General features: G+C 46.0%; 5 protein-coding genes across 27 annotated transcripts in view; 2 read left to right on the top strand and 3 right to left on the bottom strand.

Moving 5' to 3' along the window:
• bcl3 (BCL3 transcription coactivator) overlaps positions 1 to 11,810 on the bottom strand; it is a 23,606-nt gene extending 11,796 nt beyond the window's left edge. The window contains exons 1-2 of one of the 2 annotated variants that reach the window (XM_040165342.2): positions 11,725 to 11,810; positions 220 to 796 (exon numbers count right to left, since the gene is read on the bottom strand). In XM_040165342.2, coding sequence (XP_040021276.2) covers positions 220 to 796; positions 11,725 to 11,730 — 583 coding nt within the window. In that variant the 5' untranslated portion in view covers positions 11,731 to 11,810. The remainder of the gene's footprint in view (positions 1 to 219; positions 797 to 11,724) is intronic. The other variant, XM_078094440.1, reaches the window with a different exon arrangement.
• On the top strand, positions 3,904 to 13,463 carry cblc (Cbl proto-oncogene C, E3 ubiquitin protein ligase). Of its 22 annotated transcripts, none has more exons than XM_078094439.1 (13): positions 3,904 to 4,109; positions 4,291 to 4,979; positions 7,816 to 7,962; positions 8,033 to 8,189; positions 8,526 to 8,647; positions 8,846 to 8,983; positions 9,070 to 9,157; positions 9,313 to 9,444; positions 10,961 to 11,140; positions 11,400 to 11,549; positions 11,776 to 11,831; positions 12,359 to 12,414; positions 12,830 to 13,463. In XM_078094439.1, the coding sequence occupies exons 2-13, from the start codon at positions 4,606 to 4,608 to the stop codon at positions 12,964 to 12,966; spliced, it is 1,737 nt and encodes a 578-aa protein (XP_077950565.1). In that variant the 5' UTR covers positions 3,904 to 4,109; positions 4,291 to 4,605; the 3' UTR covers positions 12,967 to 13,463. The 22 variants fall into 22 exon arrangements, with proteins under 22 accessions (XP_077950565.1, XP_077950560.1, XP_077950562.1 ...); XM_078094434.1 differs by having other exon boundaries at positions 12,797 to 13,463; XM_078094436.1 differs by having other exon boundaries at positions 12,356 to 12,414.
• LOC120810623 (trypsin) lies at positions 12,506 to 15,310 on the bottom strand. Its single transcript, XM_040165345.2, has 6 exons — positions 15,159 to 15,310; positions 14,902 to 15,058; positions 14,682 to 14,780; positions 14,419 to 14,582; positions 13,941 to 14,077; positions 12,506 to 13,842 (listed from the first exon to the last, which is right to left on the bottom strand). Exons 1-6 carry the CDS (start codon positions 15,196 to 15,198, stop codon positions 13,690 to 13,692), a joined length of 750 nt encoding a protein of 249 aa, XP_040021279.2. The 5' UTR covers positions 15,199 to 15,310; the 3' UTR covers positions 12,506 to 13,689.
• On the top strand, positions 15,221 to 25,410 carry LOC120810624 (transmembrane protease serine 9). The gene is made up of 11 exons (XM_078094142.1): positions 15,221 to 16,090; positions 16,193 to 16,346; positions 16,432 to 16,691; positions 17,062 to 17,198; positions 17,286 to 17,437; positions 24,010 to 24,086; positions 24,175 to 24,325; positions 24,419 to 24,669; positions 24,770 to 24,906; positions 25,018 to 25,119; positions 25,227 to 25,410. Exons 1-11 carry the CDS (start codon positions 16,051 to 16,053, stop codon positions 25,272 to 25,274), a joined length of 1,509 nt encoding a protein of 502 aa, XP_077950268.1. The 5' UTR covers positions 15,221 to 16,050; the 3' UTR covers positions 25,275 to 25,410.
• Positions 18,491 to 19,903, bottom strand: LOC120810625 (trypsin-1). Its single transcript, XM_040165348.2, has 6 exons — positions 19,817 to 19,903; positions 19,578 to 19,728; positions 19,234 to 19,484; positions 18,997 to 19,133; positions 18,784 to 18,885; positions 18,491 to 18,676 (listed from the first exon to the last, which is right to left on the bottom strand). The coding sequence occupies exons 1-6, from the start codon at positions 19,854 to 19,856 to the stop codon at positions 18,629 to 18,631; spliced, it is 729 nt and encodes a 242-aa protein (XP_040021282.2). The 5' UTR covers positions 19,857 to 19,903; the 3' UTR covers positions 18,491 to 18,628.

Genomic DNA, 25,410 nt, shown 5'->3' with positions numbered 1-25,410 from the left:
TGACAGCCTAGTCTCACTCAACAGGGTATGCCCCCCCCCCCCCCCTGATTACTGCCTCCATGCATAAGTCATATCAGACATGAGTACTTTATGGAGCTCAGAGCAAAAGGTAGAAGTGTAATAAAGATCAGAAATGATCTGTGTGTCATATACTATAGTAAAAATAAATCAATAAAACGTTATTGTGCGCGGGGACAGTGAACTGTGAGAAACGCTTACCGTAACCAAACGGTTGCAGGAAGGGAAATCCGGAGCCGACCGGAGCGTGCCCTGCCTCTCCTGCCCGCCGCAGGGTCCCCGGCGCCGCCTCCAGCCCGCTCTCCTCCGCGGCTGTTTCCAAACGACCGCGCGCCGGGGAGTCCGCCTCCGCCGCAGCGGAAAGGCGACCCGCGTCGCGCTGCGGTAAGACCGAGGGCTGCGTTCGTGTCTCCGGCTCGAAGACAACCGGGCGTTTCCTAAATGGCAGCGTGCGAAACGGTGCGTCCGCCGGCCGCTTGCGCGCGGCGCCGGTTCGCGGGTCCGGCGCGCTCCCGGCCGCGGGGCGCCGGGTCTCCGGCCCGCCTTCCCCTCTGCGCGCCGGGGACGCAGGTGAGCCGTCGGTCCGCCGAGCGTCCCCGGCGCGACCTTTGCAGTCCGCGGTCCTCGACCCGGCGCTCCCACGCTCTCGTTTGGTGGTGCGCAGATCCAGCGGCGCGATGGCAACCGACCGGTGGTCCCCGTTCATGGTCCTTATCCTCGGCATCGACTGGGGTGCGAGGCACTCGGGACCCGAAGAAAGTGTCAGGTGTGTGCGCGCCTGAAGGAAGAAAAAAAAACGTCTCCACGTTCAGTGACAGTTTGGTGGGACTACTTTAATCCAAAGAGACCGACCCTGCGCTTTGCCCCCATCTCCACGCAATCAAATCAGTGTGTTTCCCTTTGTGCCATTGGTTTATGTAAGTAAAAGTCCTTTGGGAAGAAGAGCCGACAGAGGCTGCGTGTGGCTGATGTGCGTCCCGACGCACCTACACCGACTGCAGGTAGTGCAGCAGCTGCGCCAGCGCGCATCTGCTTTAATGAGTGCGGTGCTTTCCCTCTCAGCGCTGCAGTCTTTGTTTCGCTTTGATGCCAAATTAAAGTGAAGGAAGGAATAGAAGAAGAAAAAAAAGAAAAAAAAACACTGTTGAAGTCAATATAATGTCTGCACGTCCGACCGCTTCCACGTCGGTCTGCTTTGCCTGCAAGTTCAAAACATCTTTGTGAATTTCTCAAGAAGTTCATGGATCGATGCTGCTCTGGTTCAGGTGCTTTGGCCTTGGGGTTAACTTCCATGGTGTCGACATGGACCTCATACATCCATTGCAATTCGGAACTGGCCACGCACACAAGCCATTTCTTTACTGCTTTGAGTTGTTTAGTCGTGTTAATAATAAAGCTTCTAGATTCATCATGTTTCATTTAAAGCGCTGTTTTCATGTAGAATGGACATGTTGCAGGTAAAGTGGTCTCTGGTTATGAAGTGTGTTTCTTTACCTTGTAACCGACTTTCCAAAAGACGAGAAAGCCACTTTAACAACGTGCAGTAGCAGAATTACATGGGCCCCTTTTTTTTATGAAATTGGGCATATTTGCTAATGTTTTTCCCTTCTGATGTGTGAACGTCAACATCAGGGTAGAATCACAAATAAAGAATCTCAACGGTGTTATGAAATGTTATTTGGTTCATATCTCAGGGCCTGAAACCATCGGCCACAACGTGGATTTTCACACGCGGTGATGTTTGCAGTATAAGAAAAGACACTTTTGACTCAGTCATGTTACACCACAGCTGATCATCCTCACCTTTACGTCACAGCTCTCCCATAACGTGCTGAATCTTTTGCATTCGTGGAAATTATTACGTTATAAATAAAGAAAGCTCAAGTGAGCGTTATGCTTAGCGTTTGCAGGACAGAAGCAGCACATTTCACTCCATGAGAGGAGCAGTTTGTCTGATCATGTGCTTCATGTTGTGATGCCACCAGGCTGCAGACGGGGACTCATAGAAAAAAAGCCCCGTCGAGTCGATTCGAGCAACTGCTGCCTCGCACGTGGTCATCGGATCACCAACACTTGTGTAAACCAACTGTGCACATTCAATGTCACACGTATGCACCCCTCACCGCCGTCGTCGTTAATCTCGCCCTACTCCACCCCGCTCTGATTACCAGGGTCAATTTGGGACTTTCCTCTTTCCACTGAGGTGTGGAGTCTGCAACGGAAAGTCAAAAATTGGTGTCTAAAGTCCCTAAAAGAACCCGACACTACACAAACACGCCGTGCAGCTGTCAATGCACTCAAGCATCAGGGTCCTGCCACCGTTCGTGAAGAACACGGACCTCCAACCGGCCGTCTCACCCTCAACACGCAGGTTTGACAAGACTCAAAGAATGAGACATTGCCTGAGGTTTGATCGTTTTAAAGAACTTAGACAGGTTCTAGCAGGTAAACAGCACGATCCTCATATATCAGTAAATGTGATATATTCAGTGGCCCGAGAATAATGATCACAGACCATCTGTGGCACACGGGGTCCCGATTAGTGTCTCCCTCTTGTGGATGCTGATGTTGAATCTATAGTTCAGGTGCTGGCCGGCCTTTTAGCAACGTGGTCTAAAGCAGCATTATCGCCGATCATCAGATTTCCTGGTTCTGGTCCCCGGCAGCGTGGAGTCGGTTCATTGCAGGGCCTGAAATCACCATGTTTCTAAACTCAGGAGTAATTTCACTGGCCTTCATGGTGTCAGGGTGGAAGTGCACTACCGCCATCTTCTGCCCAATGAACCCCGGAGCAGGCAGCAATGTTTTTCCTTTTTTTTTATAATAACAAGGCAAAATAATGTAAAGAAAAAGGCACGACGACAACAACAGCTCACGGAAACAACTGTAGATTCAATCACCTGTCCCCGTTTAGATGAGCACTTTTCACCACACATCATGAAACAACTATTAAATGGAGACAGTACCCATTTTATTTATATGCATCTCTAACCTCATAGAAATTAAAATCACTGCAGTCCCACTTATAATATTTTATTACGGTTCTTGCACCTAAATACTAAGTTAAACTTGTATTTTTAGTAATTAGTCCGTTAGCTTTTGATTCTTGATAAAGATGAATTATAATTATAGATGTTTGTTAATTTAGAATGTATTTATTATAGATTTCAATAGATGTTTTTTTTAGTTTCGATTAGAATGAGAGCACGGGCAGGATTTATTTGTTGGGATGAGGGTCGGACCGTGGCCTGCACATGGCACATAGTTTACAAATAGCGTACAAATAGATAAATACTATAAATAATACAAAAAGTTATGCATCTTTCATCAAATGCTTATCTAAGTCATCTGGCTTTCCTCTGTCATCGGTAAGATCCTCATTCATCCAACCACAGATGTTGTTTTATATCATTCAAATGTAGAAAGCGGTTTTTCAAATCTAATTTGTTGTTGGTGATGGTTAACATTATAATACAAATAGACATTTGTGACCTTGTAAGAGTTAGATACCACTTTATTTTAATTATACAGTAATTATAGTGATTTTTGTATCGTCATGCTTTTACTTCCTGTATTGACACCACCGGACTGAGGAACCACACTTTGGTTACAACCTGATGGTGCGGATAAAGAAAGGCCTCAACAGAGTAATTACAGATCATCCAGAGGAGGAGAGTCGACTATTAAAAAAGTCATCAACCAGAACCAATGTTGTAAAGATACACCGAGAAGAAGGATTCTGCTCATATGTCAAATCCATTTAATCTGATTTAATTATTTCCACCGGCACAACCGTTGAAGGTGACCATTTCTTTGAGCACATTGTCAGTTAGAACGTGGTGTGAGTGTGTGTGCTGGATACCACAGGGTTCTCTCTCTCTCGCTCTCGCTCTCTGCCTGAAGTACTCGAGCAAACAAAACAAACCTGTCTGCCTGCAACCAGGAAACAAATCAAAGGGTGCACCAAGGAAAGAGAGCGAGAGACGGAGACAGAGAGAGAGAGCGAAGGCGAGGGGGGACATCGACCCGAAGGAAACCAAGAAGAAGCAGACTCGTTCTGGCCGATGCAGAGGACACGTTTCCGCTGCGTTGTGAGTAAAAGCCTGTTTTCTGCTGGCTGACGGCGCCCTGCTGCTCTGAGTGCGTGTGCTAGATGTGTGTGGTGGGAAAGGTGGCGTGTGTGGAGGAGGAGGCACTTTCACAATCATTCTCGTACTCGGCCTCTTGTGTCGTGCTGCTGATGGTTGTTTTGGTGTTTTTCTCTCTCTCGAGATCTGGCGGAGGAATGAGAGGCTGCAAACGGAGCGCAGTGGCTGTCTGGAGAGGCCGTAATCCAACGCGCCGCTTGTTGGAGGCTGCGACGCCGTCCGAGGATTGTCGAGTGGATCAAGCACGGATGCTGTTCAAGTCACAAAATGTCCACAGGACAATACAACTTCAAACTTGAGGCGGTTTGAACAGCTGCTCCTGTATTTGCACGTTCAAAGTAGAGCTTTTACATCTCTCAGAACCGTGGGAGCTTCACCACTTACTGTCGGGCCTTTTTACGCTTTTTCTTAATTCACTTCACCTCACAAGAGCAGAACGATGGCGGCGGCCGGTTCGCCAGCCTCCCCGAGCCCGGAATCGAGCCCCCGGCCCCCCACCAGTGGAGATCGGCTGCTGGTGGACAAACTCCTCAAAAGACTGGTTAAACTCCGCCACCTGTGCGCCAACGCCCGGCTGGGCCTGAGGGTCAGCCCGCCCTACCTGCCGGAGCTGGTGTCGGACACAGCGGCGCTGCTCACGCAGGTGTGGGAGCCCTACCGAGGCCCCGGGGCGGCGGGCGGCCGGGCCCCCCGGGGGGACGAGGCCGAGTACCTGAGGGTCCATGCCCGAAACCTGCTGGATAAGACGGAGCGAGCTCTGCTGCTGTTCAAAGAGGGGCGCGAGAAGATGTTTGATGAGACGTCCAGCTGCAGGTGAGACGGACCCGACATCTTCACGCCACAATTAAATACGATAAAGATACGATAAAAGAGTTCATTTATTCTATATATTTAAGATAATATATCTACAGATAAGTTATATGATTATGATTCTTATCTAGTTCATTTGTTCAACGTTGCTCACGATAAGGAACCAAAAAACGCCGCCATGTTCTGTCACATCTTGTTTCCTTTTTGGGGAACAAAAAACCGATAACTTAGTAGTTGCTTGAGCGAAAAGATTAATCGGCAACAATTCTGTTCATCAATTAATTGTGTCCGTCGTACATCGGTGCGTCTGCGAGAACGTTTCCTCAGGAATGAGATGTCTCGGGACCTGGACTCCGCGGGGGGGACACTTTGAAACATCGTGTCTCTGGAGAATTGTCTGTAACGTGGCTCACACGACGAACCAACGATGAACCAATTAGAATACGGTGGACAACTCAAATCCACACAAATATCCAACGGGATAAAGATGATGACATCAAGGATGGAAATTCATTCAAAGTGCAAGCGGAAGGTTTCGCGCAGGCAAAGTGGTAATTCCAGTTTTGCACTATTTGTAAAAACATCTGAAGACATCTTGAAAAATCTGTGACCCGAAAGTTGTGACCCATCACAAGTTGTGATGGGATTTTTCTTTTTGTATTTGGAGACTAAATTATAAATCAATTAACAAATAATTATGGAAAAATGTAGTGTAACTTAAAAACTCTGATTTATCCATTATGGAGGAATTGGTGGATTAAAAAATACAAAGACATTGATTAATTATCTTGTCTCATTCGCATGGACAATATGTTTGCATTTGCAACAAACTATTCCCGCGTGACGCGCTACAAACTAATATATTGTGCTTTTCACTCAGCTAATGCTCTTTAAACATAAGAGAACACATCCAACGGCAAATGAAATGAACAGAAATAACTGTGTTTCTCCTAAATAGAAGCTGAATAACTGAGTAATTAACAATAAGTGAAATAGCTCACAGTGTGCAGAGGAAACTGACCACGTTAGTCTGCTTTCTGTCGGGAGAAAGTGGATATTTTGGAGCAGAATAAAAAAGAGTGACTTATTCATTCGGAGTTTGGGCTGAAGCTGCATCTCTTGTTGGGCCTGCTAATGACGAAGGTGGAAAAAGGGCCAATGCTGCTACTTTGTGATGTTAATGTGGAGGAAACTTGGCAAAAACAACCTCAGTACGTGAGCAGCTCGAGAGCTTGAGAGAGAGAAAAAAAACATGTTTCTACTGTTTATTTTCTGGACTACATCTCTGTCTTCTGCTTTAATATCTGTCCATCGATCGATTAACTATTTCTCTCTACTGGAGCACACACACACTGTGAGCAAACGGGTGCAGATCTTATGTTTGAATATCTATTGTGTCATGTTACACGTGACGCGTGCACGTTACGAGCAGCCATGTGGCTGGATGTGTAATGTGGCTCAGATGACCTGCAAATTCAGTAAAAATTCAATGATTTGAAGGGCAACGTCAACCTCTTTTCTGCCGCTTTCCTTCTGCTTGACTCGGGGCAACGAAGACGTGGCGACGGTTGGACGGTTAAAAAGAATCGGCCCCCCATTAGCGGGTGAATTTTCCATCACGTGAAGGTAAAACAGAAGTGAGATACGGCCGGCGTCGGAGGCGACCTGAACGCCGTGTTAGTGGCTGTGAGATTATTGTCTGTGGCGGCTTCGACCTCTTCGGACTCTTCGGGCTCAAGCAGTTTACAGAATGTAATTTATCGAATGCAAATGTGCAAACACCAATAAACATGCAACTAGAAGCTGAAACTAAATAAAAATCGTTATATTACATTGACATTACATGTTGTTTAGCTGACGCTTTTATCCAAAGCGACTTACAACAAGTGCATTTCAGCCATAAGAATAGAATCACACATTGATTTATTAGTTGATTACATCATATTTTGTGTTAAATTACCATGTTTTTTTACAAAATATTACATTTCATTTAAAATAATTAGACTGGCAATTCCCTCTACGGCTTCATTGAGTGTACTCGTTGTGTCCAGGGTGTGGCTTTTTATTGCTGACTTCAATGAAAAGATTTTCTCATGTGATCCACACTTCTATTATCAAACAAACAATAATATCGGATCTATATGGACCTTAAGACACAGGAATAATTATGAAATATGAGCATTAATGTTTGAATATAAGCTAACAGCGCCATGAAGTTCTAAAGTGTTGAAAAATGCTTGAGAACAATTGGTAGAATTTTGAAATTATATTGCGTATTTGTATATATATATATATTATAAATCCTATTCAAAGTAGAGCAAAGAGCGTACAGTGAATACCGATCTGGTCTGAAGTGGCACACTGGCCACTGGAACGTTCTGTGGTATTCAGCGCGCAGCACAGAGCATCCTGTTTGCTCGCCGGACCTGTTGTGTGTTTGCTTGTGTCGGTGTGTGTATCTATGGAACAAATCAGCAACGCTTGTTTACAGTGGAAAGTATCAGTAGAGCATCAATTATACAACTGTTGTGTTTCCCCAAAAAGGTCTTTCATCGTCTTTTCATCTTCTTCATTCCTTTCAGTGGATTCGTAGCTGATTCAACAACAACTGTTTTTACTGTTGTTATTCTTGCATGTTTACACAAACAGTCTTAATTCTAAGGTAATGACACTATGTGTGTACTTAAAACTCTAATAAATGAGCTATTGGCCCAAAGGTTGGTTTTATGTATCCAAGATCAAATGGACTTAAACGCCACAGGAAATGTCCAAACAAATTACATCATTTCTATTTATTTCTTTTCTGCAACACAACGTCTGCTGTATTTTTCATTCTCAGGAGGAACTTGACCAAACTGTCGTTGCTGTTCAGTCACATGCTCTGGGAGCTGAGGGCCATGTTTCCAGGGGGCGGTTTTCAAGGTGACACTTACAGGGTGACCAAGGCCGAGGCCCATGAGTTCTGGATTTCTTCATTTGGAAATAAGTGAGTGTGGGTCATTTATTTGCTTGGAAGTTGCGTGTCCACAATCGACCATGACGTTGTGCCCTGACAGGTGTATAGTGCAGTGGAACAGTTTCAAAGAGAAGCTGCAGAGTGTCCACACGTTTGAGGAGGGGATGGAGTCCATGGCCCTGAAATCAACGATAGATCTCACCTGCAGTGACCACATCACTGTGTTTGAGTTCGACATCTTCACGCGGCTCTTTCAGGTAGCGGGAAATATGATATTTTTCTTTTTTCTTAAAGAAATACTTTAGGCTCTGTCACCTTCGTGTTTCAACATCCTGTTTCATCAGAGCAATGATGTGGGTGTCAACGCAATAAGTCGCCGTGCCATTGATTGATGGACACGGCGACCTCACAAATATGACAAGACTGCAGGAAGTCCCTGCGAGTGGAAACCACAACCGACAATTCTGAACTAGCGCAATGCAATGTGTTATTTAGTCGACTCAGCAGGTGCTGTGCTTTCGTTACCGTAGATGGAGCCAGACAAACTGGTTCCGCCTGCGTCTTCACGCAACAGCCCCCCTCTCTCATTTCAGCCGTGGGGGTCTCTCATAAGGAACTGGAACCAGCTAGCAGTGACTCATCCAGGCTACATGGCCTTCCTCACCTATGACCAGGTGATCGCTCGTCTGGAGCACTACATGCACAGACCTGGCAGGTGAGGACCAGCACAAGATGGTATAAGTCCAAAAGGCCTCATAGACCTTTGAATACGTCATTTTTATTTCATAGCTCATGAGAGGAACTGTGGCCCATACAGTACGTGTAGCATTAATAGTTTGGCTTTGTTCAGATCAAAGTGACTTGTCTGTTTGCTTTGGTGTGTGATTTACAAGGATCTGCATCTCCTCCCCAGCTACATATTTCGCCTGAGCTGCACAAAATTGGGCGAGTGGGCCATTGGCCACGTGACCAGGGAAGGCAGCGTCGTCCAGACGATACCCCAGAATACCCCACTTTACCAGGCCCTCGTTCAGGGCTCCCGGGAAGGCTGGTCAGGACCGACAAACACATCTCTCGCTCCTTCATTTTGTACCTTCGTTTGGGTTTTTCCTCAAAGCGCCGTGTGCTTCTGTGCAGCTACCTGTACCCAGACGGCCGGGACGGGAACCCCGACATGACAAGCTTGTATCAAGCGGCCCGGCAGGACAAAGTCAAAGTCACGGAGGCGAGCGGATGCTTTTCATGCCCCTTTATCAATGAATCAAACTGCCATCGGCATTCTTGAGCCTTTCACCAAGAAAGGACGTAAATCACATCACCGAATTGTTGGCTAACGGTTTTCTGTGTTGTCTCCCTCGTCCACCCGCCGCTGTGACCCAGGAGCAGTACGAGCTCTACTGCGACATAGGCAGCACCTTCCAGCTGTGTAAGATCTGCGCAGAGAGGGACAAGGACACTCGGATCCAGCCCTGTGGGCATCTCCTCTGCCAACCCTGCCTCACAGGCTGGCAGGTAGGAACCCACGTCCTGGTCTTATCACTGACAGATGCACCTGTTTAACAAAAGGCTTGAGTGATATTCACATGCTTTTATAATAAGATTCACAAACCAACGACATGACTACTAAATACATTTTGTACTAATACATTAGTAGCTTTCAGTATCTCCAGGTAAAATGTTTCATTGGAATGAAGGATTACCTCCAAAAAACAATTCTAGCTCATCAAATAATTCCTTAATAAAAACACTATGAAAAGAGTAATTATATAAGGTATCATCCACTCCATACACTTCTTTAATAGTGTTCATCATAAATAATCTGATCGGCGTGGAGGGACAGACAGAGCTGAGAGTGGAGTATATGACATGCGTTATGTTTTTCATGCAATCTTAGTCCTTCATTTTCATTATTTTCCGTAGTTATGTGGAACTTTTAAGACAATAGATAATAAGAAATATTCAGCAGAAGCGTGCGTGTGAATTGGCCGCAAAAAGAGCAGCTGTCTCCACCTATAAAAAGCAATTCTTTGCATGAGCAAATAGTTTGATAACGTAGCGCAGAAACAAGCACCGGTTCAATGATTCGAAGGGGGAAAGGTCTGTGAATTGAACCATTACCGGTGCAGATGCAAACTGACTACTGCACCCATGGCGACGTGATAACCTACCTAATATGAGTTTCAGACAGATTTACAGACTATTACAGTTGACTTACAATGACATCCATCACAACGGACCACATGACACAAAATTCCCAAAAGCCAGCCAGTAAATCAAAATGTTCTCTTCATGTGAACAGCAACAGACAACATGTCCTGTGTTGCACTTTTACTGCCGTCTGCCTACTTCCTCTTTTTAATGACAGAAGGACATTGACCACATACAGTTAGAATTTAAACTACTGCTCAACCTTCATGTCAGCCAACTACTATCGGCCGATCTGCTCTGGGGGCGTTTAGGTCTTTGCAGAGGTGCAGAGCAGCAGGTCCTGACATTTGCCTGAGGACTTCCTGTGTGAGCACAAACTCACATCCTCCTCGAACTACATCGCTCACATTCACTTTGTTCACAAGCGTGCGTGTGTGTGTGTGTGTAAGAGAGACAGTCTGACAGGAAAAGAAGAGTACATGTGCTTTGTGGACGTTAGACTTCAATGGAAAGGTTTTAAGCTGTGAGCCACTTGCTCATCAGCAACAGGTTTACCAAACAATGACCTTCACCGGCACTTAAACCCTGAACTAAATCCCAATTTTAAAGACATCTGGACACATTTTATGCCATAAAACCTGGAAATACACAAAGCCTGTAAGCAACTCAAGTTACTGCAGTTCTTCTTCAACTGGTTTGCGGGAAACCACAATCTACGCTGTTACGCCTGGTGCTCCCCCCCCCCCCCCCCCCCCCATCTTGAAAACACACTGTTGCCCTTGTTCTTTGAAGAGAAGTCCAACATGTTCTCAAGACGATGCGTGTCAACGGGTCCCTTCATTCATTGAGTGTTTTTCTGCCCTTGATCACCATCTAGCAGAATTCAGCCGGCCACACCTGCCCATACTGTCGCTGCGACATCCGAGGGACGGAGTCCGTCCTCGTGGAGCCCTACCGGCCAGGCAGCGGTCAGAGCGAGGAGGACGCTGAGGACGACCACGAGGAAGAGGACCACGAGGACATCGAACTGATGATCAAAGAAATGGCTTCCCACAGGAAGGTCAATCATTTGTTGATTGTTCTTTGTTTTCTGTTGTTGTACCATGATGATGTTGTAATTAGCATATTGACATTAGCATTTAGCTTGACGCATTGCTGTGGTACCACTAGCATGGCTGCAGACTCTTTCCGTGCTTGAGTCTGTCCTCAACTCATTCAGTCTTTAAGCTCAGAGTTCAGTTATTCAGGATGACTATGCAACGTGCACTCGTGCCGGTTTCTTTTTTCATTCGTCCCTCACCACCATCTTCTCTTAGCAGCAGTCAAGCTTGGATTACCAGGTTCCCGTATCGGGCCTCGCCGCTCCATCTCTGCCCCCTAAAGCCCGCACGAGCCCAAAATGTCCAGCTCCCTCCGGCCTCCAGACACCAGAAACCAGGACTCTGGACCAACAGTCCCGCGCCCGCCCAGTAGGTTCCAACAGACACTTGTTTTCATTCCTCAGAGCCAAACTAGGAGGATTGATAATGTTCAGAATGCACACCATTAGCAGAGTGAGTGTGTGTAGTAGCCAGAGAATGAAATAAGCTAATTACACATTAAGTCGATTGTGACGATTGTTTAGTACGTCAGTCTCGTATTTACCTTCATCCATCCTAGTGGCTGACGTCCTCACATGTTTGCTCTCGTCGGCAGGATCAAAGTGGCAATGAAGGACGTAGAAGAGAGAAAAAACAGACAAATATGAAAAGGTAAGACTGTTTAAAGCAGATTAGTAAAGAAGTCCAGATATGCATTAGAAACCTTGGAGAGACTTAGAGTGACTTTTTGTTCTACTGCGATAAGGACCACGAAATGTTTTATTCACAATCACAAGTTATTTCAAACGATCATGATCATCAAGACATTTTGAATAATTGTATTTAACAGCTAACAATTTTATTACAAGGTTGGGAACACACTATAGGACTTTAGAAGACGTGCAGTTTGCTTTGTGGCTCTTTTACGTTTCACCTTGAATTGCTCGTTTCCTTTCTGCATATTTCTCCCATTATTTTTTTATCTATACAATAAACTTCATGCAGTAATAAAAGTGACATATTTATCTGTGGGTTGTTACTAGAGATTCTGACCCAAAGGGGACAGTTATTGTAATGTTTTTTGTGTTGCTAATCTTCAGTAACGAATATCGTGCCAAACACTGGTCTGATATTGCAGTTGATGTTATTGTTGAAGTTATTACCTACTTTGCCATTTTATGTTTTCCTGTTTTAAGCAGCACTGAATTAATCCCACCAGCAACGTTTTTGTCTCCTCCTCGGAACAGTGTTGAGGGTAAGTGATTTCATTGTATAACCTTGTAACTGTGATTATTCTACACTATGCAGATGATGTTATTCTAAAAATGTAAAAAGATTCAAATCTGTTGGTTCCCACGTTTAATTTAATGTTTCTGTTCAATTAAAATTCTCCCCAGAATCCACAACTTGAGAAAAGAAGCCCACATTTTTTATGAAACAATATTACTTAGATTATGAATTGCATGTTTCTTTTTATTTACGTTTGTCATTCGGTTCCTTCTCTCTAAATCCTTCTTTGAGGAGATGCAACGGTTGCTTAAGTACGCATTCAGTCTCAAGCATCCTCAACCTCTGTAAAAGGTCACTTCTCACATCCTCTTTGGTAACACATCATACACATACATACTATTTCACAGCATGGTATGATCTCTTGTCGTGTTGGTGTCCAGGAGGGGCAGCGTGGCTCAGACCCTCCAGTCCAGTCAAACAGGGACAACAACGTGGAGAGAGGGAGGAATGGAAAGAGGCGCTCAGAGACGACGGATGTGACCCGGCAGAGATGACGAGACGAATGTCCTCCTCATAGAAAAGCATCCTTGACTAAATAAAGAATACGTGGTGACAAACATATCTCAAATCCAGAAACAGACCCCATTGAATGTTGTTGAATGTTGAATGTTGTTCAATGTTGAATGTTTGCTTTCACGTTTAACCTTAAATGACCTTATATTCATCCCACGGCTCAAGTCGTGATGAATGAGAGGACATTTGCTAACAGAGGCCTCCTGCTGTTCAACATTTACACTGCAATTATCGTCTTAAAAGGGGTCTTTTAAAAGGTGCAGAACTGATATAACTGAAATGTTTTTTCACCCTCAATGAGATAATAGAAATGAATGAAATGTTGTATAATATGAACAAACAAAAGGGGGAAACCGCAGAGTGAAAATTTGAAAGAATAGAAATACACTACCTCATCATTTAACCCAAGTGTGTTCCTATGAATGAGGGAGTGAGCAGAGAAAGGCCTCTTTGTAACTACACCAAACTGTCTTATATTGTATTAAAACTGTAACTGACATACTTCCACTACTTGAGTTTTTTCTCCCACTATCGATGTAAACCGCCAAATGAAAATTGGATATATTTTTATCTTGTGTTTTACGTTCCGGCACATGTGGGTAAATTTTGGATATATGAGCGACAACTCTCGAGAAGGGACAGGGCATCAGAGAGAGAAAGAAAAGCAGAGTCAGGGCTGTGGGGATCGATTGTAAAAAGAAAAGTAAAGCTAAAACGGGTCATTTCTTCAGGGGTTGGCCTCCAGGGTGTCTTGAATCCAGGGGAGGAACTCACACACTTTGACGTACACTCCAGGGTAGTTGGGCTGAGCACATCCCTGACCCCATGACACCAGGCCCTGGACCTCTCCGGCACACACCAGAGGGCTGCCGGAGTCCCCCTGCAGAGTGAGCATGTGATAAATGCCTCCACACACACACACACACACACGGGCCTGTGAATCCAATCGGTGTCTGCGACCTTTACTGCAAAACTCACATTGCATGCATCTCTGCCTCCATCCATGTATCCGGCACAGACCATCCTGCGGGAGATCATGCCGGGATAGGCGTCCTCACAGTCCTGCTCGTCCACTATCGGCACATCCAAACACTGCAGGCGCTTGGGCGCGTTCGCTGTAGCAGCGGGAGCGGAGTGAAAGAACCGCTTTAGCAGCACGTCTGGGATTCTCAGCTCATTAATAACCACATAGTGCGTCAGTGAGTGAGGTGAGCAACATGTTAAACCTCGCTGTTCTTTGAATTAAGTTGACGAACAACAATTGTGATCTATGAAGCGCAAATTAAAGCTTTATCGGAATGTGGCTACACAGGAAGTACTTGAAGCCTGGATACTACAACGACTGGTACACCAGAAACTGAAGGTTTGAAACAACATACCCTACACACACAAATCTGATTCTACACAAATTCAACACATAACGGCATTAAGCATGTTGATGAAAACATCGACCCACCTGCGCCATCGATGGCCGTGTAGCCCCAGCCAGACACAGAGCAGGGGAGCCCCCCCGTCGGGCACCTTGTGGGCAACGGGATCGGTGCGACCGCTGAGGTCACCTCCACTGGGTGGAAGAGCTTGATCAACATGATGTCAAAGTCCAGAGTCTGGTAGTCATAACTGCATGCAGAGAAGGATGAAGATTGTTTCTCTGCACGGAACAAATGAACCAGACAAGAATGAAACCATGAAATGAGATTTTTTTCAATTTGTACTCACCTCGGGTGCCAGATGATGTTTTCGGTCTTCATGAGCTGCTCTGTGCCCTCAAACACTCGCACGTTATGTTCCCCCAGCATGATCTGCATGGCATAGGGGCTGAGAGAGGAGGTGGAATGTTACAAAAAGAAATTCACTATTTTGTTGTCACAGAAGATGTCACAGCAGCCCGGCACCGAGGAGACACGGCACAATGCCTCCTCCGCTGAAGCGTACTCACTTGTACCAACAGTGCGCGACGGACAGCACCCACTGTTTGTTGACGAGCACCCCCCCACAGAAGTGATAACCGTAGTTGAGCGAGGCCATGAATGGACGAGAGTGAGGCTCGCACTCCTGGCCGCCGATGATTCTCCCGTCTCCACGGGGAACCGCCGCTGGGACACACATCTGGGTTAAAGGTATCTTCAACAACAGCGTCTTTTTCTGAAATAACAGTGCACATGCACGGCTCCGTATGCGTGTGTGTGTCTTTACCAGCAGCTCCGATCATCAGCAGCAGAGCCAGCAGTGTCATGGTGTCGGATGAACGATCAGAAGGCACCTCGGTCAATCCGGGCTAGTATTTATATCCGGCTCCGTTCTCATGCCCTCCCTCTCCCTGGTGACCCCATCGCAGCATACCCCCTGCGGTTATGTCATCTGTGCACCTATTTTACAAACATGGACCAAGGTCTCGACGTGTTTAACACCTGTCTACGGTTCTCTCATTGGTCACTTATTGTTGGCAAGCTGAGACATCCAACACTAAAAACAGTTATGTAACCTTTAGATTTGGGCCTGTTCAAGAAAAGAAAGGAGAAAAGTATGGAAATAACTGCTGTTTTTTACGAAGAGACTCTGTGCCAAACTTTTTATGAATAATAGTTTATTCAAAGAATGTAAATGTCGTCTTCTGGCTGATTTACTTTGGGTTGCACTTAAATTTAAGCCAAGAGAAAAAATGGTCATACGTCCCAAAACAATTTGTTTTCTTCTGCTTCAGTATCATCCAGAAACAAACAGCCTTTGAGCTCTTGAGTGCATAACAAGTGTTATGTTGTTTGGCTGATACAACTGATCATTGTGTGTCTGAGAAAGGGAGAAATGTGTCCCCCATCAAAAGAACAAGCACATTTATTTATGTGCGGCAGATTATCAGTCAAAACACGAGTACATAAAACTTGAGTACACCCAAAACATACAAGCTGTGGCTCACTTATTAACTGAGAGGCTGAACGTGGAGAAGATAAGGTTATTTTTCAGGGCCGGGATGAGGGCATTGAGAGCGGGTGGGTATTGGGTGGAGGCATGGAGGTGGAGGTGGAGCACAGCGAGTTGAGGTATAAATGCAGCGGATGAGCGGAAGACGGCTTGAGTCGGCTACAAGATGCTCGGCCTGATCGTCGTCTCGCTCCTGGGCGCCGCAGGTACCCGCAGCATGCGCAACGACGTTGGGCATAAAGAAGAACTTCACCCATAAAGAAGAACCTCACGCATAAATATGACACGTGTCCTTTTACCGCACACAGCTGCAGCACCTGCGGATGACAGGATCGTGGGTGGCTACCAGTGTGAAGCCCACTCTCAACCCTGGCAGGTGTCCCTCAATGTCGGCTACCACTTCTGCGGCGGCTCCCTCATCAACGACCGGTGGATCGTCTCTGCAGCCCACTGCTGGCAAAAGTGCGTGTGCCCTTCAGTGTTTTTGTACGAGTAGTATATTTGATAAAGAGGACTTTGAAAATGTTGTCTTTTGTCTCCACTTTAGCCCTTTTTCACAGATCGCCATCTTGGGTGACCACCACATCTGGATGCAGGAGGGAACGGAGCAGTACATGTCGGTGGACGCCATCTACTGGCACGAGCGCTACGACTACCAGACGCTGGACTACGACATCATGCTGATGAAGCTGGCGCACCCCGTCACCGTGAACCAGCACGTCCAGCCCGTCGCGCTGCCCGAAGCCTGCCCCGCGCCCGGGGACATGTGCACAGTGTCCGGATGGGGCAACATCTACACCGATCAAGGTGGGGAGGCACCAAACCGGTAGAAGGATGAAAAAACTGAACATTTATTCAGCTGCAATGATTTCACCTTAACCTGACAAGTGGTTAGTCCACGCTTTGGCCTTCTATAGATACCTCTGGGGAAATTGCTGTGAATTAATCTCCCCATTCCAGATATCAGGAACCCTTTCAAACCTTCCAACACAATTTGACTCAAGGGATCAAGGGTGGTGGATCATTTATTACTCAAAGAGCTGCTCTCTCTTACTCAATTAAAGTTGCCATAGTGGTTTGATGGTATATGGCAATTCTACGTAATTATGGTAAACATGACAAATAACACCCCTCCATCTTCCCCCTTTCTTTCTTTCTTTCTGGCTGATATCTGCAGTGTTCAACCCGTTTTACCTTCAGTGTTTGGAAGTCCCCATTCTGTCTAACAAGGACTGCGAGGGTTCCTACCCCGGCAGGATCACTGACCGCATGGTGTGTGCCGGGTACCTGGAGGGGGGGAAGGATTCCTGTCAGGTATTTCCACACGGTTCCACAGGAGAAAACATGTTTACGGGGATGGAACGATAGAAGGAATCAACTATCCACCTCTTCCATGTCCAGGGTGACTCTGGTGGTCCTCTGGTGTGCAACGGGGAGCTGCACGGTGTCGTCTCCTGGGGCCAGGGCTGTGCTCAACCCAACTACCCCGGCGTTTACACCAAGGTCTGCTCTCTGACGCCCTGGATCAACGATATTCTCTCCACATACGCGTAGCTCTGGGATCTACCATCCCGAGCTACACGAGAGAGGGGAAACAGGACGGAGATTGGAACGGAAACACGAGGCAGCGGAGAGCCGCTGACAGCTGTAATGAGTGGAAGCAGGGTGGGAGAGAGAGGAAGTAGGGTTCAGGGCACAATCAATAAAACCTAGATTGTTGTGATGCATCAGTGTGTACATTATTTTTGACAGTACTGTACTATCTGTTCCCAATGCAGCAATAGACCAAATACTAAGTCAGTGGTACCATGTCCACCAAAAACAACAGGTCACAACAACGCATGAGTTCATGAGCAAATCCAACATTGTGTGTGTGAATCAATCCATTTCTTCTGTTCTCATTTGATTGTCTACGTCCTGAGAATCCTCAGATGTTACAAAACCCATTAATCAATCCCAGAATCCCACAATAATTGGAAAGGTAGTTGGATTTCTATTGAATGAGTTCCAATTACTACAAAAAACTTGGTCCGGGGTTTCTTATTTATCAAAGTAATGGATCAAATGAAACGGACAGTGTTTTCTGAGCAGGTCCTTACATGTATTGTGGTTGAAGGGGACTCGTACTCTCTTCCTTTAGTTTAAATGATGATGCTGGGGGAGTCCTTATGTAAACATGTGCTCCTCTGCTGCTGTTTCTCAGAATAGAAAACGTTTTTTGTGACGTGGTGCAGCACAAGCTTGAAGTATCACACTTTAATCATCTCCTTGCTCTTCACAGACAGCAGTGTGGATTATCCCCCATCATCATTATCATCATCATCACCACAGTGAAACAATGAATGTGATATCCATTTATCTTCATTTTCTTACCTGTAATTATCTTGTGACATTACTTGTTGAATACATTTCTATTTTGTTATAGGTAAACTGATAAAATCAATGAAAGACAACAAACAACAATTCATATAAAGCCATGAACTTTCATAACTATCGCTGATACTATTAGGAGTCTTTAGTCATCCTTTTTATTCAACCTGACAATAAAATAATAATGAAAATGTCATAATGTTGGACATTGAGGGCAAAAATTGAGAGAAACCTCCTTTTAAAGTGGAGACTTTCAGACTTTATTGACTCAGATGGACAAAGAATGCACATTGTTAATAAAACTCAACCACAATAATGGAGTTAGAATTATAGAAGAAAGGCACCAGAGTCGGATGCAGACGGCAGCATGAGACTTAGTTGCTGGCCATGGTGCTCTCCAGCCAACTGGTGAAGAGGCAGACCTGTGGATGGAGACAGGGAGAGGTTTGTTAGCACAGGCAGCAGGTGGACAATGTGTCTGGATTGAACCACGAGACACTTGGATCTGAGCGTGATGTTGCAGGGTTACCCTGGCGTAGACCCCGGGGTGGTCTCTCTCAGCACATCCGTAGCCCCAGGACACGACGCCCTGCAGCTCCCCGTTGCACACGACGGGTCCACCGGAGTCACCCTGAGAAGCAGAGAGCGTACGTGGAGAAAACCCAGAGTATTCTAGAGGGGCGGCTGAGAAGCACTGGTCCTCTAGGACGAGGACCAATCACAGAGTCCCCTTGGTACCCACCTGGCAGGAGTCCTTGCCTCCCTCCAGGTATCCAGCGCAGAACATGGCGTCAGTGATCATGCCGGGGTAGGAGTTGTCACAGTCCTTGGTAGACAGGATGGGGATGTTCAGGCACTGCAGCTTGTTGCTATCGGCCGCTGTGCAGATACAGAACCAGAGATCCGATGATAAACGAGGTTGAGAACAAGGGAGAAGCTTCTCTAACTTCTAGCTGGTCACTGTGCGGATGTTACTCACAGGAGCTCATGGTGTTGCCCCAGCCAGTGACCTTGCACATTGTGCCAGCGGGGGCGCAGGAGGTGGGGAGGGCCACGGGCACCACGTGCTGGTTGAGGACGGCGGGCTCGCTCAGCTTGATCAGCATGATGTCGTTGTCGATGTTGTAGGAGCTGTATTGGGGATGGCGGATGACGCGAGAGGAGCTGATATACTGCTCGCTTCCCTCGTTGACCCTGAGGTTGTGCTCTCCAAGACGCACCTCAATGCGGCTGCAGGGGGCGAGGGGGGGTAAGCAGGGGTTTAGTGGCAGCTGCGGTTCACAAAAGCAAACTTAATACGTATCTCCACCACGCTCCACTCACGACTTGTAGCAGTGAGCAGCGGACACAACCCAGTTCTCGTTGACCAGGGAGCCACCGCAGAAGTGGTATCCGGAGTTCAGGGACACCTGGTGGGCCTGGCTGTGGGGGGTGCACTCATACCCTCCGACAATCTTGTCCTCCTCCGTGGCAACTGGAAACACAAGACGGCAAACAGTCAACAACCAAGTGCCGCTTTCTCTGTATTGAGTAAATGAAGACGGGCCGAGGGAAATGCTTACAGGCAGCTCCGATGAGCAGAACGAAGACCAGAGACCTCATGGTGGATGTGTGATGTCGGCGATGACAGACTTCACCTGAAGCCCCGCTTTATATCCATGGACACCAGAGACGTCCCCATCTCCGAGCGTCCCCATTGGTCAGCGAAGGGCCAATCTAAGTCGCAGGATGTTGGACTTTGGTGACTAATTTACAAGAATTCCAGGGTGGCTTTCTTCTCAGTAGATTTGCAAAAGCATTGGGGAGCGCATGGAAATAGATCGTAACGTACACTACGATAGAAATAAATATTAATCGATCTCTAATATGTAGTGAATGTGTTAGTTAGAAGCACGTTTGAAGCTATATTGTTATGTTGAGATGATGAAAAAGAACATTTGTTTTAAACAAAACCAAACTATATAATTACAATACATTTTTAAATGGCCGCACATAACAGCCAAATAGATTATCATGGAGATGAGCATGATGAGAGTGAAGGTTTCCGTTTAGTTCCCTCGTGTGTTGCATCCACTGCTCTCAATACAGTGATCGTCTTTATACCTTTCTAGGTTTCATACTTTATATTACAGAAGCTGCATGTCAGGGAACAAGGGTTTTATTCCTCTCCATTATCAGGTGGAACATTTATTCACAGTAAATCGTCCTTTTTTAGGAAATCTTCAATATCGCTGCATTTATTTAGCTAATCCTTTAGAGCCACCAGCTGGAAGGTGTCCCTTTTTCCTCCGGTCAGATTGTGCAGGTAAACACGTGGACTTTATATTTGGATGTGTGAACACGGTATCTCACAGCGGTGTGTTTCCCACCACCTGTTATCTAATAACTACGTTCAGAAATGAGAGGTGAGGCTGCCTTGAAAAGCAAATGCTAATCGTTGTAAAATCTTTTTTTAGGGAGTTTTCAATAAATAGGCAGAGAAGAGTGGTGGAGGAAGAAGTAAGATCCTTTACGCAAAAGTAACAATATCACAATGAAAAGAGTAAGAGTCAAGTCAAGTCAAGTCAAGTCATTTTATTTTGTATAGCCCATAATCGCAAATTACAAATTTGCCTCAGAGGGCTTTACAGTCTGTACACATACGACATCCTCTGCCCCGAAACCCTCCATCGGCACAGGAAAAACTCCCCAAAAAATGAAAAAACCCTTACAAGAGGGAAAAAAGGGAAGAAACCTTAGTGAGAACGTCAGAGGAGGGATCCCACTCCCGGGATGGACAGACTACAATGGATGTCATGTGTACAGAATGAACAATGTATAATACATGAGACTATATGACAGAAATGATTCAAGTAATTGTGAGTAGTAAGCCAGGCGCACAGCAGGACCACTGCAGGGGCAACCACCATCAGATAGAACCACGATCCACAGAAGCCTGTGGGGAGGGAGAGCGCAGAGACTTTAGGAGAGGGTAATGTCGGTTTATGAGTAAAGTAATATGATTAATATCTCAAATAATGATGATGATGATGATGATGATGATGATGGCAGCAGCAGGCCACGGTAGGTGTCAGGACCAGGGTCCCGAAGGAACCACGATCTACGGAGACCTGATAGGGGAGAAAGCACAAAAAAAAACTCCCGGAAAGAAGCTGAATTAGTCATGTGCATTATGGTATGGTAGAACGAGAGCGTGAGAGAGGAGCTTGGTGTGTCCTAAGAATTCCCCCGGCATTCTAAGCCTATAGCAGCTTAACTAAGGGCTGGTCCGGGCTAACCTGAGCCAGCCCTAACTATAGGCAGAATCAAAGAGGAACGTTTTAAGTTTTACTTTAAAAGAGCTGACCGAATCTGCCCGGGAACCTGGTTCCACAAAAGAGGAGCTTGATAACTGAAGGCTCTGGCCCCCAGCCTACTTTTTAAAACCATAGGAACAACAAGTAACCCAGCATCTATGGAGCGCAGCTGCCTTGTAGGGCAATACGGTGTTACAAGCTCTTGAAGATACAACGGTGCCTCACCAGCAAGTGCCTTGTAGGTGAGGAGAAGTACCTTAAAATCTATTCTTGATTTAACAGGGAGCCAGTGCAGAGAAGTTAATACAGGAGTGATATGATCCCTTTTCTTAGTTCTTGTTAATACACGTGCTGCAGCATTCTGAATCAACTGGAGAGGCTTAAGAGATTTACAAGAGCAGCCTGATAACAAAGAATTACAGTAGTCAAGTCTGGAAGTGACAAACGCATGAACTAATTTTTCTGCATCACTTTGAGACAGGAAGTTCCTGATTTTTGATATGTTACGTAGATGAAAATAGGCCGTCCTTGAAGTCTTCTTTATATGCGAGTTGAAGGCCCATTCTGCATTTACTATGACACTTTTTAAATGGTTTGTGAACAAGATGAGTTACGTTGTGCGTCTGCTTTGTAACTCTGTGACCTCATGTGAATCCCAGCATTACTTAACACAACTTCGCCCTGAATGCGTCTAATATTCCCCAGGGAGGAAAAATACACATATCAGATTTGTTCTATAATGTATCATAAGTATAAAATCATTTTTTGTGTTTAGTAAAAATACATGTTAACTTAACGTGTCAAAGGTTTGCTTCTGAAGTAGACGTATATGAGTAAATATACTATAATAAATAAATATAATAAAATACCCAAATCAAGCTCATGTACATCAACAATGTACTAAGGTTACAATACTTGTGTGTTATACCTTCATTTTATTCATTTGTTATTTATCTAATTTCCCGTTCAGTTAAGATAGTTCGCATCTCTGCTGGAAAACCGTTAAAATGTTCTATTAAAGTTGTATTCATTATTTTAAAAATACGTTTTTAACAGAAAGGAAATAATACTTGAACAGAAGAGCAAACACTTCATTTTAACTCTTTATTTGTATAATATGGACTGCAGTGAAAGCGGCGCCGGCGTCCGTTATCGTGACGAGGAGGTCTGACGGTTAAGAGCCGCTCATCGTCTCCTTCAGCCACTCAATCTGCACACACACCTGCACATGGAGAGATGCCGGGTATGGTAAATACACAAAGTTGCACAGTACACAAAAGTACTTTGTTACACTCACGAGCGGCTCCAATGAGCAGAGCAAAGAGCAGGGGCCCCATGGCTGCAGAGTGATCCCGTCAGCGTTAAACCCTCGTTTTTTATACACTCTGAGCGGCCTGATTGGTCCATTAACGCTCAAAGTAAAAGCTTGAGAGTGGGGTACAGACCACGAGACGAATGGGTTTCAATTCAGGTGGCTGAGAGTGATCTAATAACCGTCGAACAGCTGGATTATTCACAGAAGGCCTTCACTCAAGGCCGAGGTCAGTTTCAGCAGACATAATCAGTTATCACAAGAAACCCAACGAACCCTACGTGGTAACTGGCACATAGAGGAGCATATTTCATAATGACTTTTATCAATTCACAGACCATTTTCAGCCAACGTTGAAGTCTGATGTTCAATTAAAATCAAGTGGAAAAGTGTAATTTAAGCACATCAAGTGTGGGACAAACGCGTCAATACGTCAGTGAAATGCACCTTTTCCGGTTAATCTTCCACATACTCATATATTTATCAGCACTGAATTGTAACAAATTGAGTTTTCTAACATTACGTTACGCTACATAGTCAGTTATTCTCTTTATTGATCTTTAGTCTTGAGTAACCATTTTCACTACAACAATGATAATAAAAACATTGGATTACTAAAGGCACTGAAACTTAAAAATGGAATCCAGTTTAAATGAATTCACTGTGAAGTCAGTAAATGTGCGCTTCAGGCTGTTTTCGTTCCCACGAATCAAGAGCCAAATCCAACCACTGTGGTTGTGAACCACGCCATCTGCACATCTGCAACCACAAATCCATCCATGTGCAGGTTAAACATTACAAAATACACCCGGATCTGAACACAGATGCACGTAGGGATGTTTAGAATGCGTGATACGCATCATGGGTAATGCTTTTTCATACGTTTTACCTTATTTTAAAATGCATTTGTATGCTTGTTTCTGTAAAGAACTCATTTTAAAATGCTTCTTAAAACATTTCACCTCTATACAACTTTCAGCCATGCAGTGGGCAAATACAGAGAATCCCACAGCAAACCAAACACGTGGATTTCTAGCACCTGTTGGCAGTTTTCCACGTTCCGGCCAAATCGGCCAAAAATAACGCTGGAGGTGTGTTCAACAACAGGAAAGCAGTCGAGCTCTATAAAGCAGGACCGCAGGTGAAGTCTCTCATCGTCTCATCGCCGACATCACACATCCACCATGAGGTCTCTGGTCTTCGTTCTGCTCATCGGAGCTGCCTGTAAGCATTTCCCTCGGCCCGTCTTCATTTACTCAATACAAAGAAAGCGGCACTTGGTTGTTGACTGTTTGCCGTCTTGTGTTTCCAGTTGCCACGGAGGAGGACAAGATTGTCGGAGGGTATGAGTGCACCCCCCACAGCCAGGCCCACCAGGTGTCCCTGAACTCCGGATACCACTTCTGCGGTGGCTCCCTGGTCAACGAGAACTGGGTTGTGTCCGCTGCTCACTGCTACAAGTCGTGAGTGGAACGCGGTGGAGATACGTATTAAGTTTGCTTTTGTGAACCGCAGCTGCCACTAAACCCCTGCTTACCCCCCCTCGCCCCCTGCAGCCGCATTGAGGTGCGTCTTGGAGAGCACAACCTCAGGGTCAACGAGGGAAGCGAGCAGTATATCAGCTCCTCTCGCGTCATCCGCCATCCCCAATACAGCTCCTACAACATCGACAACGACATCATGCTGATCAAGCTGAGCGAGCCCGCCGTCCTCAACCAGCACGTGGTGCCCGTGGCCCTCCCCACCTCCTGCGCCCCCGCTGGCACAATGTGCAAGGTCACTGGCTGGGGCAACACCATGAGCTCCTGTGAGTAACATCCGCACAGTGACCAGCTAGAAGTTAGAGAAGCTTCTCCCTTGTTCTCAACCTCGTTTATCATCGGATCTCTGGTTCTGTATCTGCACAGCGGCCGATAGCAACAAGCTGCAGTGCCTGAACATCCCCATCCTGTCTACCAAGGACTGTGACAACTCCTACCCCGGCATGATCACTGACGCCATGTTCTGCGCTGGATACCTGGAGGGAGGCAAGGACTCCTGCCAGGTGGGTACCAAGGGGACTCTGTGATTGGTCCTCGTCCTAGAGGACCAGTGCTTCTCAGCTGCCCCTCTAGAATACTCTGGGTTTTCTCCACGTACGCTCTCTGCTTCTCAGGGTGACTCCGGTGGACCCGTCGTGTGCAACGGGGAGCTGCAGGGCGTCGTGTCCTGGGGCTACGGATGTGCTGAGAGAGACCACCCCGGGGTCTACGCCAGGGTAACCCTGCAACATCACGCTCAGATCCAAGTGTCTCGTGGTTCAATCCAGACACATTGTCCACCTGCTGCCTGTGCTAACAAACCTCCTCCTGTCTCCATCCACAGGTCTGCCTCTTCACCAGTTGGCTGGAGAGCACCATGGCCAGCAACTAAGTCTCATGCTGCCGTCTGCATCCGACTCTGGTGCCTTTCTTCTATAATTCTAACTCCTTTATTGTGGTTGAGTTTTGAACAATGTGCATTCTTTGTCCATCTGAGTCAATAAAGTCTGAAAATCTCGACTTTTAAA

The sequence above is a fragment of the Gasterosteus aculeatus genome, chromosome 20 (genome assembly GCF_964276395.1).
Source record: "Gasterosteus aculeatus chromosome 20, fGasAcu3.hap1.1, whole genome shotgun sequence".
Taxonomy (NCBI): Eukaryota; Metazoa; Chordata; class Actinopteri; order Perciformes; family Gasterosteidae; genus Gasterosteus; species Gasterosteus aculeatus.
This window is presented reverse-complemented; position numbering and strand designations above follow the sequence as displayed.